This window comes from Poecilia latipinna, unplaced genomic scaffold (genome assembly GCF_001443285.1).
Source record: "Poecilia latipinna isolate Pla-1442-1.1 unplaced genomic scaffold, P_latipinna-1.0 Scaffold3064, whole genome shotgun sequence".
NCBI lineage: Eukaryota > Metazoa > Chordata > Actinopteri > Cyprinodontiformes > Poeciliidae > Poecilia > Poecilia latipinna.
This window is the reverse complement of record NW_015115680.1, coordinates 1-13,899: the sequence shown is the minus strand read 5'-3', so window position 1 is coordinate 13,899 and position 13,899 is coordinate 1. Positions and strand designations below refer to the sequence as shown.

The 13,899-nt window shown below is 40.3% G+C and overlaps 1 protein-coding gene across 1 annotated transcript; it reads right to left on the bottom strand.

The window, feature by feature from the left end:
* Positions 1–2,623: 2,623 nt before the first annotated feature.
* LOC106940026 (hamartin-like) lies at positions 2,624–13,759 on the bottom strand (the record flags this gene model as incomplete). Its single annotated transcript, XM_015022640.1, has 13 exons — positions 2,624–3,386; positions 4,181–4,357; positions 4,440–4,627; positions 5,410–5,532; positions 6,115–6,225; positions 6,303–6,485; positions 7,592–7,758; positions 10,100–10,143; positions 10,557–11,181; positions 11,798–11,905; positions 12,889–12,982; positions 13,317–13,438; positions 13,520–13,759. Coding segments are annotated over 13 exons (2,789 nt in total), but the record flags the coding sequence as incomplete, so codon positions are not given.
* Between the last annotated feature and the right edge of the window lie 140 nt (positions 13,760–13,899).

Below are 13,899 nucleotides of genomic sequence, written 5' to 3'. Positions count from 1 at the left end.
TCGCCAGAAAAATAAATTAAATTACTATTTAATTTATTTAAATAGTAATTTATTTAAATTACTATTTATTTAAATAGTAATTTAAATAAATAGAATCTACATTACATTTGTAATGTAGATTCTCAAGTCTTACACTAACACTAACGCTGCCTGACCTTTTGAAAAAAAAAAAAAGACAATTTATAATTTTTTTATATATAAATTTATCACAATTTCTGGATAAACGCCATTTTATTTCTAGTCTTATGATTCATAATAAAGAAAACCTTCGGAAAAAAGAAGCTGAATAAATTTTTTACTATGGGATGTTGCTAAGCATGATGCTTCCACCTCCATGTTTCACCTTTGGGATGGGATGGCGGTTTTGTTGTTACAGTTACACTTCACTCTCTAGTGGCCGTTGTCACTGACACACAAACAATTAAACATAATTACTTTAAATAGGCCTTTTTCTTCTGTGTTTTAGAATAACTAGGGGTGTACCGAACAAATTCAGAATTGTTTTAAAGTTTGTTACATAACACTAAAACAACTCCCAGATATGAATAAACTCCAATATTTAAGGAGTATTGGTGACAAATACTCAACTGAAACTGAGATTAAGACGAATATAAGTATCACTGCTACTGGAGAAAAATGAGCTAATGCCCAAACCCAGCTGCCCGTGTTTCCATTCAAATCAGCCTAAAATGCCGCACAGCAATTTAGTGACGCAAACATGTTTTATCTTCAAATATCAGCAAATTATTACTTCAGCTCTAAAGTGTAACACAAATTAATTTAACTAAATTTTAAATTAAATTAAATGATGTGTATTCATTGCCAATAAAAGTGCTTGTATCTTTATTGTAAATTTTGCTACAATATCGACTTTTTTTTAATGGAGGAAATTTTTACCGCGTCAGTTTCTCCGCACAGAAAAATACAATAAAACTACAGAAATGATCAGAAAAGTGTTAGGAATCATCATATAAGTCCTAGGGATTATCATAAGACACCGGGAAACATCAAAAACACAAGAAAACATTCGAAAATATTCCGAAATTTAGCTTACCTAGCGTTTGAGCTAGCCAAACACCGTTTTTTATCACTTCCGGTGCCTTGACCAATCAGAATTCTCGAAAGAGATGCGTCTCGGCGTCCAGCCAATCAGTGACAAACACTTTTGAATTATTGAAAAAAAGAAAACGTCAGCTCAAATTGTCAACGGAAAGATCCGCAGTTTGTGGTTTCCAGACTGCCTTTTAATGGCAACATGTCCGACGAGTTTAATAGCTAAAGTTAGACTTGATGAACAAAACAAACAAACAATAAATTGTAGTGCAAAACATTGAAGACGATCTTTATTGTTCACAGTTAAACACAAGCCACTGCTTTATGAACTTCCTTGTTTTTGCCGTTTTGTCCCAGATGCTCCGGCTCCGCTCGGAGTCCTGGTTGTCGTGTGTTTGTGCTGATTGTACCTCCTGTTGGTGGTTTCCTGTCGTTTCTACGGTTGGCATTTAAAGAGGATTGTTGAACATGCTTCAGATAGCGAGGCAGAAGAAAATGACAGCAGGAATTCCCAGTGGACAACAGGCTTTTCATGATCAGTTCCAGAAAATTAAATAAAAACTAAGAAATGCAGGAAACCCATTGGACCATATGTTTGGAATCGCCATCATTGTTTACATGGAAGATAGAAATGCTATGAACCAGTAAGTACACTGTGTATCAAAACAAAACCACTGGATCCAGGAGAAGTGGGATATTGAGTTTGTACATTCAGCCGGCTTTCCTCGGGATGTTTTGGCAATATTTTCTTCCTGACCATTAAAGCTGGAACGGAAATGTTTCAGATTATTAATACTCCTACATTTTCCAACAAAGCCAGTAGAGAGTCAACATCTGGAAAACCTTCAGCCAGGACTCTTCTAGAGTCGGAAATCATTTTAAAAACTACTGAAATATTTCATTTTGGATTTTTTGTTGTTGTTCTTTTACTTCATAATCCAAACTTTTTTAAAAAAATCTCTAGAACCAACCTGAGCTTTCTTCAAGGAAATTTGGAAATTCCTTAAAAGTTACAGTTGTAACTTTATAAAAGTATATATTTTTTTACATATTTGCTGAAACTGTCACTATGCCACGACAGTTTGGTATTAAGTGGATAATCTGTGAAAAAATTTTAGCTCCTTCCATTGCTAACTAGAAACAACCAGTCAGAGCCAAGAAGCAGGTCTTGGCGTTGCCAATCAATCTTGCGTGGTGCTGCTCATACCCACTTTGGTCTAACACACTCCAGCTAGCTTAACATGTTGTGAATGCTCAGGCTGGTTAGCATAGCCACAGATGACAGTTTTCTTCACCATTAGCACATTTAGCAGTACTGATTGACAGCGCTAAGCCCTTCCTCCTGGCTCTGATTGGTTGTTTTAGGCCAGGGAGGAAGTGGAGAAAATCAATCTTTTCACAGATTATCTGTCTGATAAAACACTGCCACGACATGATAGTTTTAACAAATATGTAAAAAAAAAAAAAAAAATTTTTAATAGAAGTTGCATATTGTAGCTTTCAGTCATTCCCAGAAGTTTTTACATTTTATGACTCAAATGTTCTGCATGTTTCATTTTTAAATTTTTTATGGGAATGATTTAAAAAACAAAAAGAGGAAAAGAGAAGCAGGAAATCCTGTTGTCCACTTAAGAGGACAAATAACACTGAATGCCAAAGAGTTGCGGACGTGTGACTCTTCTGCTGATTTGTAGCTTTACTCCGTTAGTTTCTCAGTTCTGCGTCTTTAACTGTGCTCGTGATGCATTTCGTTGTAGTCCATGATCTTTAGCTGTTGCCGAGGGCGACCGGGCCCCGAGGGGCCCCTGACGCCACCCTGCCCGGGCCCGGCTTTTCTGCGAGGGCTGCCCTGGCCGAGTGGTCGCAGTCTGGGCTCGGGCGGTGGCTCCTTGGCGTGCACAGTGACGGCAGCTGGGCCGGCCGGACCCGGCTCCACGCACAGCTCGGTCTTCAGGCCGTGAGCGAGGCCGGCGAGGCGCGGCGGCGGCGGCTGCTCGTCGTCGCACTGGCTCTCACTCTTGTTGCGGAAAAGCTCGCGCGCCTTCATGCCCAGGAAGCTCTTGGCACTGGGGTAGGAGCCCACGGTGAGCGGGGCGTCCGCGGCCGGCAGGGCGGCCGGCGGGGCGGCGTGGGGGCACGGCGCCGACGGCTCCATCAGCAAGGGCGGCGTCAGGTCCTGGCCTCCGTTCATGGAGCTGGCCGGGGGCGAGGAGGAGCCGCTCGCCTTCGGTTGCCCCGGCGATAAAGTGCTGCCATTCGTCCCCCGTGGGGAATCGTGAGGTGATGGGCTGTTTGGCTGCTCGACGGCGTGAAGACCGCCTGGAGCGGTGGCGCTGGAGGGCAAAACGAAAAGAGAGGGAGGAGTTTACCAACAGAAAGAAAGACGGAAGGACAAGACAGAAAGAAGAATATATGAAAAGATACAAAAAAGGAGGAAAGAGTGAAAGAAAGATATATTTTAACAAAATATTCATTTACTATAATAAAGTGCACAGAATACAATTAAAAACACAAGATATTCACATCAGGACAAGCTTTAAAAACAGGTGGAAGAAAGAAAGTGATTGAAACAAAGAAAGGTACAAAGAAAAAGGAAAAAAGTGATATAAAAAGATATTAAAAGTAGCAAAAAGATTAAAAAAAGAATAAAAATATATGAAAGAAGGGAAGAAAGAAATTAAAGAAAAAAGAATGAAAAAGTCCAAAAGAAATTGAAAGAAGAAAGAAAAAAGAATGAACGAATGAAAGACAAGACAGAAAACGAAGAATAAAGGGAGGTAAAAAAGAGAGAAACACACAGAGAGAATAAAAAGAGAAAAATAAGAGGAAATGAGAACAAGACAGAAAAAATCCTAAAAAGACAAAGAAAGGAAAATGAAAGAACTACAATGAACTACAATGAAGAAAAAGTATAGAAAGAGGGAGAAACTGACAAGAATAAGAAAAAGGGATGAAAAAATAAAACAAAAACCAAAAAAGAAAGACAAAAAGACAGAAAATCAAAAGAGAGAAAAGAAAAAAAAAAGAAAGAAAGACTCATCCAGGTTGTCGGTAGGAAGTTTTTAACCCAGATTAAATCACTAATATAGGTATTAACTGATGAATCTCTGTTTTTAGCCTCCCTGACCTGCAGTCTGGATGCCTGCGTGTCTCCGCTCTGCCCCCTGGTGGTGAACTGCTGCCGGTGGCGGCGGCCGGAGCCTCCATCTCCACCCGGCTGTAGAGCTGCAGCAGCTCGGTCTGCAGCAGCTGGGTGACTCTCCTCTGAGCCTGGAACCTGCAGTCTGACGCCTGCAGCTCCGCCCTGCACACGAAACGAAACAAAAGAGACGAGGTCAGAAAGGAACCGGGTCACAGAGGACGTCGGATCAGAGGCGGACGCTCACTTGGCTTGGCATTTCACGTCCTCCAGGAACTTCTTCTGCTCGGCGATGAGGTGCTCCTTCTTGGAGAGGAGCGTCTCCAGCTCGGCCGCTCGCTGCTGCGCCGCCTCCAGCTTCTGGCCCTGGGCCAGCAGGCTCTGCCTCAGGGAGTCCACCTCCTTCATGTGGGACATCCGCAGCATCTCCGTCTCCTAGCAACAACCAGGAACAGCTGCTTCAGTGGAACAACATGCGGCGCGTGGGCCATTTGTGGACCTTACACTGACGGTTTTTGTGGTCCCAAGTGGAGTTTAAAAATGACACAAATTTGTTTGTTGAACTTTTTATTTTTCTTAAGAGTAGAATTTTATTTAACAATTTTCTCACAATAGAAAATGTTAATTACAGGACATGATATTTGTCTTTTTACAGGAAAACTTTTCTAATAAATAGAACTCTCAGACCAGAGGCATTCACTGAAAAGCCGACTTTGTTTTAATTTAATTTATTAAACTTGACCAAATATTACAATAGAAGATTAGGGCCACCGTAAAAAAGAAAGAAAATAAAAGAATTCAGAATTTTCTCAGAATTTCCCATAATTTTTTTAGACTCCAACTTTTTTCCTTGGAATTCCAACTTTACTATCAGAATTCCAACTTTTTCTGTCAGAATTTCAACTTTTCCTCAGAATTACACGTAGAATTTTTTTCTCAGAATTCCACCCAAACAGTATTTAGTATAAATGATGGTGAAATATGTCTAAATTGTCTCTGTAACAAGGTTTAATTTTCTCTATCCATTAAAAACATATCTATAATACTAATGAAGAACAATAATAAAGGATATCTGGGTAAATATATCAAACTACTTCACTGTGATTGGTAGACAATATGTTTTCGCTACAGTGTGACACACACACACACACACACACACACACACACACACACACACACACACACACACACACACACACCTGTTGTGGCTGTCGTACCTTTGTCTTGCTCATGCCTGGGTGCTGGGCGTCCTGCATGGACAGCTTATGCGCCTCCCCCAGCAGCAGCAGCTGCTTGTTCAGGAAGCTCATCTGCTGCTGGCTGCTCTCGCTGTTGCTCAGCTGAAGGACGAAGGAGACAAACAGGGACAAGGAAGGACAAACGGCCAATTAGGACACAAATAAGGACGATGTCGGCTTTAAGGAGGAGGACAGAACTCAAGATGTTTGCCTCATTCATCAATATTTCTACATAGTGGTCAAGAAGTACTACGTTACCCACAATGCTCTGCTTCAACATTTGGACAACAAAAAGAGGAAATGAATGAATGGATGAATGAATGGAAACGTTTGGGTAACTAAAAAGTGGAGATTTATAGAAATTAATTCTTCTTCTAATTTGTTTTTCCAACTTTATTGAGACCAGAAAAAGTTTCACCAGCAGTGAAACTGAAACCTGTTTGTGTTGCTTTAAAGCAGAAACCAGTCCGTTTCCCCAGTCTGAACTGGTCCATTACTGGCTTAAATAAACTCCAGCATGCGAGTTCAGTATAAACTCAACAGATTTCTATGCTGGGATCATTAAAGCCTCTATAAGAACAGACAAACGTTGTGACTTCACCTCGTCTTCTGTCTGTTAAACTGAGTTTTCCTTGGTATTCATCACAGATTCGGTTTAATAAATGGACCAAACTGTGACTCTACCTTGACAGTCATCTGGTTGAGCAGATGCCCGGTGTGGCCCACTTTGTTGTTGGCCGTCTGAAGCTCCGCCTCCAGGTCGTCCATCCTCTTCTGGCACTCCTGTAACTTGCTCTGTGGAAGCCGTGAAAACGGTTAGAAACCCCGACGAGAGAACGGCGTTTGTTTGGTGCCATCTCAGCGTTTCGGACCTGCAGCTCCTGGTTCTTGGTGTAGTAGTCGTCGCGGCTCTGCTGCAGCTGCCGGATCTGGCTGTGCAGGCGGGTCACCACGGTCTCACGGTCGTCCCACAGCTGCCGGTAGCGCTGCTGCTCCACCTGCAGGCTGTCCCTCAGAGACACGATGTCCACGCTCTGCAGGTTCAGCTGGTCCTTCTGCGCACACACGCACACACACACACACACACACACACACACACGTCGCACACACACACAGACACACACGCACGTGGAATAAGTTTTTTGGTCCCCAACTGCAGTTCAATAATGATACAAACTTGTCTATTGAATGTTTTATTTTTCTTAAGACTGAATTTATTATTTGCACAATTATCATACGATGGAAAATATTAATTACAACACATTTTTGTCTTTGTACAACAAAATGTTTAGAATAAGTAGGACTGCATCTAAACAGAGGCAGCCAAGTCAGATTTCATTTCATTTAGTAAACTTGGCTAAACAAAACGATAAAGATTAGTGCAACTGAAAAAAAATCTTACTTTAATCTCTTTTTTTCTGAAAATTCTGACTTTATCTCAGAATTCCGACTTTTTTCTAAGAATTCCGTCGTTTTGCCAGAATTCTGACAGTTTTTAAAATTCTATTTCAGAATTCCGAATTTTTCTGTGAATTCTGACTTTTTTCAGAATTCCATCTTTTTTGTCAGAATTCCGACAGTTTTTTTAAAAAATATTCCAACTAACTCAGAATTCTGACTTTTTTTCTCGGAATTCCAACTTTTTCTCAGAATTTTGACATTTTCAAATAGAATTTTTTACTTTTTTCTCAGAATTTGGATGTTTTTCTCAGAATTAAGATTTTTTTTTCTCAAAATTCCCACTTTTCTTCCACTATCAATTATTTAAATACTATGCGCACCATTGGGCAAGTCTAGTCTTAAAACTGAACTCTACCGGATGGATTTGGAACAAACTGTCAGTCTGGATAAAATGCAGATTTACAAAGAATAAACAGCCACATGATTCATTTCATGAACTGTCATCATAACTGACTTGGCTATTTATTTGGATTTTGGCTCATAGATCGATACAGAACTAAAATCAGAATTCAGATTTTAAAAAGTCAGAATCCCGTTCTGTTTGTTTTCAGTGGCCCTACTCATCTGCAAGCATGACAAAAAGATACTTTATAGTTTATATGGAAGATAAACACCTGCTAGCCCAGTTTTATTTACTTTAGCTTAGCAGCTGCCTGTTTCTTGGAAAGCGGCTAAGAAGTAGTAAAGAGTTGAAACTTGCCATTGCGTTGTTCTGCTCCTCCAGCGCCGTGGCGTTGATGATGCGTCGGAGGAGGCGGCGGTTGCGGACGGCGTGCTGCTCCCTCTTGTAGCGCTCGTACAGCAGCTGGTTGTGCAGCAGCAGCAGCTGGCTGCGCAGCGTGTGGAGCTCGTCCAGAGGAGCCGAGCCTGACAACAAAAATTTAAAAAAGGAGATGAAAAATGACAGGAAATAGTTTGAAAAATGACTTTTCTCTCAGTCGTTCGTCTCGCTAAGAGAAGGTTTGTTTAAATGCAAAAAGAAAGGGATGATATTTGTAGAATAAAGCCACATTTTTACCAGAATAACATCTTAAAATTATGAAGAAAAAAAGCTTCCAGTGTTATTGAGATTTTTTTGTTATTTTTTTGTGTTGGACTTCTCAAAAAATACTCAATTCTCTTAATATTACGACTTTTTTCTAGTAAAATTTACATTTTATTTTCGTATTATTTGAACTTTTTTGTTGTACAACTTTATTCTAGAAAAATAATACATTCTTAGCCTGACATCAACATAAAAACTAAATATGAAGGGTTTTTTTAACCAAGTGCCCATTTTAGGAGTCTGTATGCTCCTGTTAACATTTTATTGGTCACCAAATTAGTTGACAATTTTTGCAATAATCGATTAATCACGATTAATTTGATTAATCGGTTTAGTCCTATCCGAGTTCTACACAACTTAAAGAAATCAAATCTGGCTAAGCATAAAAAGTAAATATAAACGGGGATTTATAGCAAATGGCCTTTTTTGACTCTGTATCCTCCAGTTAAATAATCATTTACTAAATTAGTTGAAAATTATTTCAACAATCAATTAATCACGATTAATATGATTAATCGTTTCAGGCTGAATAAATCCTGATCCAGTTTCTCATCTGCAGGCCTGCTTCTCATTAACTACTGCAGTTAATGATTAATAATTGCTAAATTAGTTGACGGTTATTTCAATGATCGATTAATCGTTTCAGGAATACTTCCTGAAAGCTCGGTGAGTCCTGAAACATCCTCTCACCTGCAGGCAGCAGACTGAGCTCAGTAGAAATGACATGACTTCCATCAGGAAAACCAGGGAGGTTTATTAAATTCCAGAAGATTAATTAGAGTTTTATGTTGTTGTGGGCTGCAGCTGGAGAAAATGGGATTCTTGTGGCCTGGCATCCAAACAACAGAAGCCGAGTCATCTCTAACTGGTCGGCTTTTTCATTTCAGAGGTGGAGGGATTCATGAGAACTGTGGGAACGTTGTTTTGATCAGCCTGAGCTGAAAAGAGAAAACTCCCTGTTCAGCTCGGTAACACTTTAACATACCACTCATGTCTCAGAGCATGTGACCCATCACTGGCGCTCCTCTGATAGCTTCTCACTGACTGCAGAGCCCAGAAAAACTCTACTTTTACTTTAAGTTTAACTCAATGTCTCATAAAAATCCTTGTTTTTTGTTGGTTTCAAACAGAAAAACTTTCAGTGATTTATTTCAAGAAGAAAAACATTTTGAGTGACGTATGCTTGCAGTCAGTACCGGCGTTTCCATTAAAAATGTGTGCAAAACTTGTCAATTTTTGCACTAATGTCGAAAAAACACAATTGCAAGAAATGCAGTTAAAATCACATGTGAATAAGTTTGTACGTCAGAGGTGTCAAACTCACTTTTATCTTGGGCCAAATTAAGATCATGAAAGATCTTTCAGAGGCGGTTGTGCCAGAATGTATTGATAAACTATCAATAAATATCAGTCTCTCTGTTTTATAAATATTGAACATCTGTCCAAACCGTTCCGTCCCTACAGAGTTTTGCAACTGTTTTTGTGATTGTTTTGAGATTTTATGGAACTAATTAAAAAATATTTGCAAGTAATTTTGCAATATTTGCGCTTACATATGACGTTCCATGTGACTTTTTGTCATAAAAGTAAGAAATAACTGACTTCTACAGTTAGTGTCACTTAAACCCAACATTTTTCTACATTTTTGCAGAAAATATGCAATAAACTTAGTTATGCTTTAGCATAAAAAATCCTGGGATCTGTTGATTTTATGTGAATTTCCATAATCAGGGTCTGGAGTCTACAGGGCCACACAAACAGCTACAGCGGGCCAGATTTGGCCCCCAGGCCTCGAGCTTAACACATGCACAATAAGTTATTAAAAAAACATGCCCTTCAACTACTTCCTGTCTTCTTTTTTGTCATTTCCCCCAGTAGCAACATCCGGTTGCTGATCATGTGACTCATGTGAGGCAAAAGTGTTTTTTCCATTGCATTTTTGAAAAAAAAAAAAAAAAAAAAAAACAAACATAAAAAAAAAATTCAGAACATTTCAGCGTCTCTCTGTGTTTACAACATGACCAGATTGACAAAAGATTTAATTCCACAAACATTCTGAATCTGCTAAACTACCTGCTGGTTTATTCACTTTATATTTGTTTCTTTTTGTTAATTTTTAACAACAATCTGTTGAAAATTGAACAGAAAAGTTCAGCTCCTCACCTCCAAAGTGAGTCCAGTCAGCTGACTTACTTGGCAAAGGTAATCTGTGAAAGGACAAGACAAACAAAAACAAGTTCATCGAGATTCACTGCAGCTGGAAATAAACAACCACACCAGAAACTGGACCAAAATTAATTGGTAAGATTTTCTGTTTTTGCAGTTTTCTGCCAACAGGAGAAAAAATCTTATTTTCTTTTTTTTTTTTAGTAAATATGTCACCATTTGTTTTTCAGAATTATTGTTTATACCATAAAACCTGTGATTTTATTTCAATATATATCGTTTAGTCAAAATTCACATTTTTACCTTATTAAAAAGTTAGAACTAAAGTAAAGGGAAACATGTTGGTCCATTATATGCAACTCTGAATATTTAATATCAACTGATGTTACGTTTAATGACAGTAAAAATATTAAAGAACAGATAAAACAATATTTTCATCAACTGCAAGCGTCACCTCTTGAGGACTTTGTCGTGTGCGTCACTCCCCTGCTGAACAAGGCGATCCAGCACCTCCAGTGGCGAAGCCGACACCACGCCCTCCTCCTCCCCGTCCTCCAGGCCCTCCTCGCGCTGCAGCAGCCTCTCCATCGCCGCCTTGTGGACCGCCTCCGACGTCTTCTGGCCCACGAACAGCGAGGCGGCCCTGGGCAGGGCCAGCGCGAACAGCGACTCGTACGGAATCGGCGCTTTGCCGCACGGGCTCGGGGAGAACATCTCAAACTTGGAGGAGTCGTCGTCGGGGGCGGAGGGGCTCCGGAGCAGGTGGTGGTCGATGGGGGTGAAGCCGGACTGGAAGGACCAGGACCGATCCACGGCGGACCGATCCGACGCCGCTGCTCTGTCGCCAGCGCCGCCGCCGCCGCTGCCTGAGGTGCTCTCGGCTCTGTCCGGAGTGGACGCGGCGTAGCGCGGCTCTCTGACGGCGCCGCCTGGGTGGGCGTTGGAGGAGGAGGTCGGGTTCTGCGTCTGGCGGCCCGTCAGAGTCTCAGTGGTGTGGAAGAAAGGAGAGTCGTAGCCTCTCAGCCCCGGCAGCTCCTGCTTGTCTTCAGTGAGTTTCATCAGCTCCTCTGTGATGGCAGCTGCAGCGGAAACACAAAGAAATTCATGATTAATCTGATTAATCAATGACACACTGTGTTTCGCTTGTATAATCACAATAGTGTCTGCTGTAAATATCTTAGTACACTTGAAATAAGACTAATTTATAAGTAACAGCAAGATATACAAGCTTTTTTAAGTCAACAATGATGAAAAAGTTCTAGTTCCATTAGTAGAAAATTCCACCGCCGTTACCTAGCAACCACAGCCACGCCCAGCCTGTTACCTAGCAACCACAGCCACGCCCAGCCTGTTACCTAGCAACCCAGTTCTAGTTCCATTGGCAGATTATTTCACTTAAAAATTTTTGGTGGTGGTTCCCTTGTTATAAATCCAATAATCTGTAGTGGAAGTTGTGCTTTTTCATCAATATTGACTTAAAACAAGCTACTATTTCTTGCTCAAAAGTTTCTTCTAAGTTAGTTTTGCCCTTAAAACTTTATTTGAAAGGTTTTGCATAACACTGACATGACCATGAAGGAGTGTCAATGAATGTTTTTGGCTGTTGTCATGAAGTGCCATTCGGTAAATAAAGACACTTTTAATGTGACTTTGCATGATTTTTCATGGCCACATTGTTTTGCACCACAGACTGACCTTCTTCTCTCTCCTTCTCCGTTCTCAGCTGAAGGTCCAGCTCCTGCCTCGTCATGAAAACCGACAGCTCCGTCAGCGTCATGGTGACATTCGCTGCACTTTCTGCGTCTGATGAGGAAAAAATAAATATTTAAAGACGGCGGATGTCTGAAGAAAACGCTTACAGAAAACAGACAAGGTTTCACAGATTCTGTGCTTGATTTTAGATAAGGTATGGTAAAAACAAAGCTAAACTACGCTAAAAATAAGCTAAGCTAAGTCAAGCTAAGTTAAGATATGATATGATACTGAGGTGAAACGAGCTAAGCTAAAATAAGCTATGATACAACACAATAAGGTAAAAATAAGCTAAGGTGAAATAAGTTAAGTTATAATAAGCTATAAATAAGGTAAGCAAAGGTAAGACTAAGAAAAGCTAAGTTATCTAAGCTAACTTAGCGTAGCATAACTAACCTAAGTTAGTTTAGTTAACTAACTTAGGCTAGTTAAGTTAGTTGACTAACTTAAGTAGGTTATGTTAGCTAACTTAGGTTAGCCTAGCTAAGTTAGCAAAAGTTAAGCTGCTTAACCAAGATTAGATTAGCTATAATACAACACAATAAGGTAAAAATAAGCCAAGCTGAAATAAGTTAAACCAAACTATACCAAGAAAAGCTAAGACATAACACAATATGGTAAAAACAAGCAAAGCTAAGGTGAAATAAGCTAAGATAACACACAGCGTAAACTAATACAAAGATAAGCTAAACCAAGATAAGCTTAGATAGGATGACACAATAAGAAAAACAAGCTAAGCTAAAATAAGCTAAGCTATGCCAAGATGAGATAAGATGTGATAATGTAAAAAGAAGATAAGCTAAAGGGAAACAAGCTAAGATAACCTACAAACAATGTAAGTTAAGGTACAAATAAGCTAAGTTAAATAAGCTAAGATACGACACACTAAGGTAAAAATAAACTAATAGTTCAATTAAAGCTTCAGAGATGTATAGGAACAGGCTGGTTACCAGTGTGTTCTCTGTATCCTGACCTGGTTGGAAGTGTTAACCTTGTTTCATTGATTTATGGGATCAGGTCCAGCTTTTACTCACCTCTGTTTCCAGCTCCCTCTACACTCTTCTCCATCTCTCTGACTTGCTCCTGTCTCACCAGTCCAGGCTTGCTGCTTTCTCCTTGTCGACGATCCTAGAAAAAAAAAAAGTTAAATTATTCGGACTTCATTGAGTTAATTCCTATATGGTAACCTAACAGCGATGGACGAAATGTTTTGGCAAACATGGAACAGATTAATGCATTATAGCCTTAAAATACAACTAAAATGTGTTTCCACACAAATATATGTACAAGTTGTTTCCATCTGGGCAACAAAACTGTAAAGTACAAAGTTTTGAACAACTGAAGTGCAGTTATGGTCACATTTTCAAGCTACAAAAACATTTTTATGTCTGTCAAACTTTTGGCCATGACTGCATTCCTGTTCCACAGAGCTGTTAATAAAACAGACGGGGAGTTTTCATACTTTTCTCGGCGGACTGGACTGGACCGTGTTGGCTGGTAAGGAGATTACAGGGAAGTCATCTGACAGAGTGGGAGGTGGGGATGAGGTGGCTGGAGTGCTGGAGGCCGGCGTTCCTTTTCCTCCTGCTCGGAGCGAAACAAACGAATTCAGGCGCGGCGTTGAACGTCGCGGAGCGATGCAACGGCGCGGCGTTGGTTCTGTACCTGACGTGCAGTGGAAGCGGCTGGGAAGGTGTGAGGCACTGTGGGAGAGCTCCAGGTTGGGCGACATGCCCCGGGAGGAAGGGGGCGTGGCCATGCCGCACAGAGAGGAGGGGCTCCACAGGGGGTCCTTCCCCCCACAGGAAGAGTTCAGTTCACTGTTGGAGTTCTGCAGAAACAACGGAGGACGATTAGGACCACAGGTAAAAAGAAAAGAAAGGAATCTGGAGATTTTCTCAAAATTCTGACTTCAATTTTCTGAGAAAACAAAGTCAAAATTTTGAAATCAAAAAAAGAATTTTGAGGGGAAAAAAGTTCTAATTTTGACAAAAGTTAGAATCCTGAGATTAAAATCAGAATTTTTAGATAAAAGTCAGACTTTT